Source organism: Phaseolus vulgaris, chromosome 9, assembly GCF_051622355.1.
Source record: "Phaseolus vulgaris cultivar YP4 chromosome 9, ASM5162235v1, whole genome shotgun sequence".
NCBI lineage: Eukaryota > Viridiplantae > Streptophyta > Magnoliopsida > Fabales > Fabaceae > Phaseolus > Phaseolus vulgaris.
In genome coordinates this window covers 28,257,582-28,263,164 of record NC_143506.1, presented here as the reverse complement: position 1 = coordinate 28,263,164, position 5,583 = coordinate 28,257,582, and the positions used below count along the sequence as shown (strand labels likewise).

Below are 5,583 nucleotides of genomic sequence, written 5' to 3'. Positions count from 1 at the left end.
GAATAAGAAAATGTAACTCTAAAAATTTTATGTCACTTAGGACAAGTTTATATTAATAATTACAAAAAAATAGTCCATTATTTCCAGCCTTTTATTTTTCAAACATAAAAAATTGAAATTCATTTTTTTGTGAAAATTATTATGCGAAAATTGAATAAACTTATTTTTTTAAATTTTTAATAAAACTAAAATGGGCTAACTAAGGTTATTATCCTTAGAGTTACAATTTTTCAATATCTCATTTTCATTTTTTTCAAATGAAAAACATTTTGTTACCAACTTGTCCATTTCATTTTTGCCCATTTGATCCCTCTAAAATCCATTTTCTTTTACCAAATCCATTTTTTAATTTGATTTTTACTTTAGGTTTTCTTCCACCCTTGAGGCATAATTACTATCAGATATTAAAAATATAATTCACAATATTAAAAGATATAATTTGATTGTAATATACAAATTTAATTCAAATGTTTTCTTTTCTTCTATATTTAAATTTCAAGCAAATCAATTAATGTTTACCACTTACTGAATGAAATTATCTAGTATCAGGATTATCTATTAGCAAGAACTAAAAATATGCATTTTAATAAGATTAGGTACCAATTGAAAATACCATTAGTTTATAAGAATTAAAATAAGACGTATTTTTGCAGACCAAGTATAATCATAATAACCTTAACAAAAGTTAGCATACATATCTTTTAACTTTGAGACACTGCTTATTAATTAGAAGTCATTGAACTCTAAATTTAACTTATATGCAAGATAAGATTTTCAAATTACATACAGAAAACCATAAAATACAAAGCAAAAAGGCACAAGAGGGAAGGTAAGCCAATTAGAGTAAAGATATGAGTGATGAGTAAAGCTTACTTAAACAAGGACCAGTAGTCCCAAAGGGTAGATCAAGTGGCATAAGACATGGGTTTGTATTTGACAGGTTGCTGGTTCTTGTCCCACTTGTCTGAGGTATATATAAGCACTCTGAGTCTAAAGACTTTCCTTTTTCCTTGCTTTGGGCTAAGGAACCATCCCCTCTCCCAAAATTTTCACATAAAAACTATGATAAGTGCCAGTTGGGTGATAACTTTCTTGTCTCATGAGAGTAGAAGCAATGAGTTGACAAAGATTGCAGTTGCTGGTCCCAACTTCAAGTGCAATCAGTTGTGAAAATGAATTTCAAAAGGGCATTCAAGCAACACGAAGTACAGATGGCTCAGCTTCTGCAACACCATTGTCTACAAATTTAATGAGATCTTCAGGTGTGTAGATCTGAGATGAGTATGATTTCAAATCATTGAAGTCCACCAAATCACTCATTGTAGTGCTCTCGAAATCAGAGGCCAAGTGAGAATGCTCATGTACCATGGCATATGTTCTTCCTACATGCATGCAAAATTTGGAAAATCTAGGATCTTCAAATGCTTTGATAATATCCACGACGCAATTATGATTTCCTTCTAGAGCACGCATCTGTTTCATCTCTGAAGCGATCTTCCTTAAACACCCAAGATTCATGGATAAATGGAGAGCTATTGTTGATGAACTTCCAGTACTACTTCCATATCTTCTATTTGAATATCGAAGCAACACCAAGTTGGCCAATGTGAAGTATGACATGAACGTAAAGAAGTCATAAAAATTCATCCCTGATTTAAGAGAAAAGTCAGTCAAACTTGTATGACCAGCTGAAGCACTTTCAGTATTTAAATGTAGTTTCTATCAAAGTTAGTAGTACAAAACTTACGCCGTGGTTAGGTCATTTGCACCAATGAGCATTATAACTTCCAAGAAAATATTGTAATTGAGATTAAATAAACTAGTGAAATTTAATATTAAAAGAATACAAGCCTTTATTCATTGCTGATCATCAGAAGACTCTTTTCGAACCTTGGATGACCACTTTTTTTTTATTTAGCTCTAAGATATCTGCATTAGTTTGCCACCAATAGCATACAAAAAATCATGACACATGGTAGGAAAAAGCAATCAAGTATGTTGCACCTGTGTTAGCAGCAAGATTGCGCTGGCATAGACCTTCAAAATCATCACATATATCCTTGATGTCTTCTATGTATTCCTTGGCCTCATTGTAGTCCCTTAAAAGTAAATTCCACTGTCATGGCATGAAAAGTCATGAGATCAACTTAGTTTAATTATATTATCCTTGAGCTTGATTCTCAAATATTTATATCATTGCTTTGCTCAATTTACCACCCAAGAAAGGTTATAAGCGTTGAACCAATTGTGGTTTATAGATATTGTATCCTCCTGAAAGCACAATATACATCATCAAATGATTAGATCATGTCAAATATCACAGACAAAATCATCTGACGATAAAGTTCATGTAGCAAAAAACTAATTTTGTTCTGGAAAGAAAGGTTTTCAAAAGCTATTTGTTCCTATTCTGTTATTGTCCAGCTTATTAGTAACATCTAGTATGTGTGTGTATGTGTGTGTTTTGTTCAACTTATTACATTGTTATAAATTTCCAAAGAGAACTTTCGAAAAATAAATGTTTATTTGAATTAATCATTTCTGAACAATGACCTAATGCAATCACTCAACTAGCAATGAGTTTTTTTATGGTTCATAGTGAATTATTCACCATATGCCAGTGATTCTATTATTGAATTCCTGGAAACCAGTCAAACTACATATTTTCATTACTAGTTCCGCTGAGCTTTATAGCTTCCCTGAGGACTAAATTTAACAGATGAAATAAATCAAACAGAAGTTCCATTTAGAATAGAGGTTTCTTCTTTAAAGAGACTGCAGGACTACCTCCCAAAGGAGTAATATAACAAAAACAGTAATACAGATAGTGAGCAAGAATATACCAAATTATGAACTTGATGATACCATCCGCTGGGAACAAATATAATTTCACCAGCATCTTGTGTGCATTCTAACCAGATAGCCTGCATACATATACAGACCCACTGAAGGTTGAAGCAGAAAAGTCTTAAATTGAAAACAGTAAGATTGATGACAAAATGTAGAAATTTACCTTGCTAAAACCAGGAAACTTCGAGTTTGATACTTCATCAAAGATATTATATACACAATTTTTCATATTCCTGAATCAAAGTTGAAAAGAACTTAGTTTTGACAACTAAGCAAAAAGACCAACACATCAAAACACTCCCAACCCCACCTCTGAAGAACAACACAAACACCAAAAATCAAGAATGATAACTTTATACAGAGTGAACCCAAACAAAGGAAGAAAGTGGGAAGAATGAGGAAATGTCAATTTCCAAGAATAAAAGTTTTGCTGAAGGTGCTGGTCATAGTAAATCACAGCTGATAGATAATTTGAAAATTGACAGATCTAACTAGATTTTTTGTTATCACAGTGCCCAAATTATTGTCGGAAAAATGCCATTAATCTATTTGGTAGTGAATCCATGCCTGTCAAATATAAGAGGACATTGGGAAGGATCTAGAAAAAGCCATCTCTTCTTTCCACAGACATTTGCCGACCAGCTGTAGGACCTGAAAACATCAGCATGAAGAGGAGTCCAAGATCCTGCCAGAATAATTGAAAGCAAGAGGTTACTGGTCAGTTTCTCATCTCTCTGTAAAGGGAAGTACAGCATGATCTTGTATGCATTGCTGCTAGAAGAATTTATTACACCTATAATCACACCTTTCACCCCCATGTAAACAAATCGATAGTCAGAGCAACATATTTCCTCATTTGGTTGCTCTTTGTCAGAATCAATATGGATTCTGAAGTTGTCAAGATACAGATTGAGCCAGTCATCACAAAAGAACCTTGGAGTGTCATATGCTACATATTCAGGATACTCCTACCAGAGTGAGAGATGAGAAAGTTACCAAGCAAAACATCTTCGATACTAAAAAGAGAGTAAAACATGACAGCTCTTGCCTAACAAGAGGTCTCATCTCAACGCAATAGGATCAAGTTTTCCAGTCATTTATTAAATTCGATTTGATATGGCCCATGGTACGTGTACTTTTATTAAATAAGCCACATGCTCAAAAATTGATTACACAGGGATCTTACACAGCAACAATAGCAAAATGAACACCTAAAAATTCTATATATAATTAGATTTCAGGTAAAGCAACGATACCAATAGAAAATGACCTGCATAAAAAGCGTTGACAGAACCAAAAGTGAATGGGAATGTTAATCAGTAAACTTTTGTAATCCACAATGCACAACCACCCCTGCTTCCCAGGTTCATGCATCATTAATTTCATATTGATGATATGAATGATGACATTTTGGGAAAAGAGACAACATAAAAGATAAAGCCTTAACTTTTCCGGTTAGTTTTGTGCCCCATAAAAATGGAGGAAACGAATTCTACACTCCCATATTCATGAATAAGAACTCTTAATCAATAGAGTAATGACAAAAGGCTAAAAGGTATACCTTTACAAAATGCCAATCCTTCAAATACGGTACTGACACAGAGGCACCATTACTTGCACAAGTTTCATCATTACACTGAACAGCAGAAGCCTCACCAAGATGAACGAAACGCGCAATAAAATCGGAGACCAACATCTCCTCTCTTTTCTGATCAGTGAATTCTCTGGTGTCACAATCAGCAACCTTCATTTCACAAAATTTTCGGAGATTAAAGGAATCAATCATACTCTTCCATAATCAAGTTATCTTTTCAGTAAAATCAATCAGCACCCACCAATAGAAATTAGACATAAGTGTTCAAAACACTAAAACTAATGAACTTCCTTCAATTAAACATTGATGGGGTGTATTTTATTGTATTGTATATAGGATATACCTGAACTTTAGAAGCTCCAAAATGAGTGGAGAAAAATTGAAAGTTGGGTTGGGAATTAAGTGTGACCCAATCAGTGCAAGCTCTCCAATTATGAGGGTCCATTAGCCCAGTGAGCACCACGGGTTTGTTCTTCTCCATATATCTCTCCACAAATTCACTGTAACTCAGTTCCTTCCCATTTACCCTCTCTATTTCTCCTTTTATATTCATACCCATACCTCTAACCATAACCCTCTCACACTTCAAAACCTGTTTCTGGTTCAGGAGAATCACCAAGAAGCCAGAAGAGCCACTAGGAACAAGAGTTCGGGATCTTATATAAAACTGGCCAACTGGGAGGCCCACTCAATGTTGCACGGCCCACGGAGAAATTTCACTAATAAAGAATGGCAAAATCTCCTACACCTCAATACTTCCATCCACTTTAATATATTTTTTTAATTTTAATAATACCTTTTTTAAAAATGATGTTTTCTTCTTCATTTTCAAGTGGGGGTCGTTGTTTTAAACAGTGAAGGGTGAATATTGGTGGTTGAGATAAATTTTGTGGTGTTTTATCTGTAGGTGATTATGTTTTCGTTTGTTTATTTTTTTTCATCTTTTTAGAAGTCACAAAACCCAAAAAAAAAATGTGGTGCAAGAATGGAGTACAAAACTTTAAAAAAATATTTGCACACATCGAATACAATGAATCTTCTCGTCAACTCTCTCATACACGCTCAAATGATGAAAATATTCTCTCAAACAATGCGGTTGGAGAAAAATGGAAGTGTTGCGATGGGAAGAGTGGTATGTG

General features: G+C 33.9%; 1 protein-coding gene across 2 annotated transcripts; it reads right to left on the bottom strand.

Annotated features, from left to right (window-relative positions):
* Positions 1–706: 706 nt before the first annotated feature.
* Positions 707–5,187, bottom strand: LOC137821606 (2-oxoglutarate (2OG) and Fe(II)-dependent oxygenase superfamily protein). 2 transcript variants are annotated; one of them, XM_068626279.2, is made up of 9 exons: positions 4,788–5,187; positions 4,412–4,594; positions 3,656–3,818; positions 3,418–3,535; positions 3,014–3,083; positions 2,844–2,924; positions 2,215–2,271; positions 2,005–2,116; positions 707–1,649 (listed from the first exon to the last, which is right to left on the bottom strand). In XM_068626279.2, the coding sequence occupies exons 1-9, from the start codon at positions 5,013–5,015 to the stop codon at positions 1,192–1,194; spliced, it is 1,470 nt and encodes a 489-aa protein (XP_068482380.1). In that variant the 5' UTR covers positions 5,016–5,187; the 3' UTR covers positions 707–1,191. The 2 variants fall into 2 exon arrangements, with proteins under 2 accessions (XP_068482380.1, XP_090150911.1); XM_090294785.1 differs by lacking the exon at positions 3,656–3,818 and having other exon boundaries at positions 4,788–5,080.
* Between the last annotated feature and the right edge of the window lie 396 nt (positions 5,188–5,583).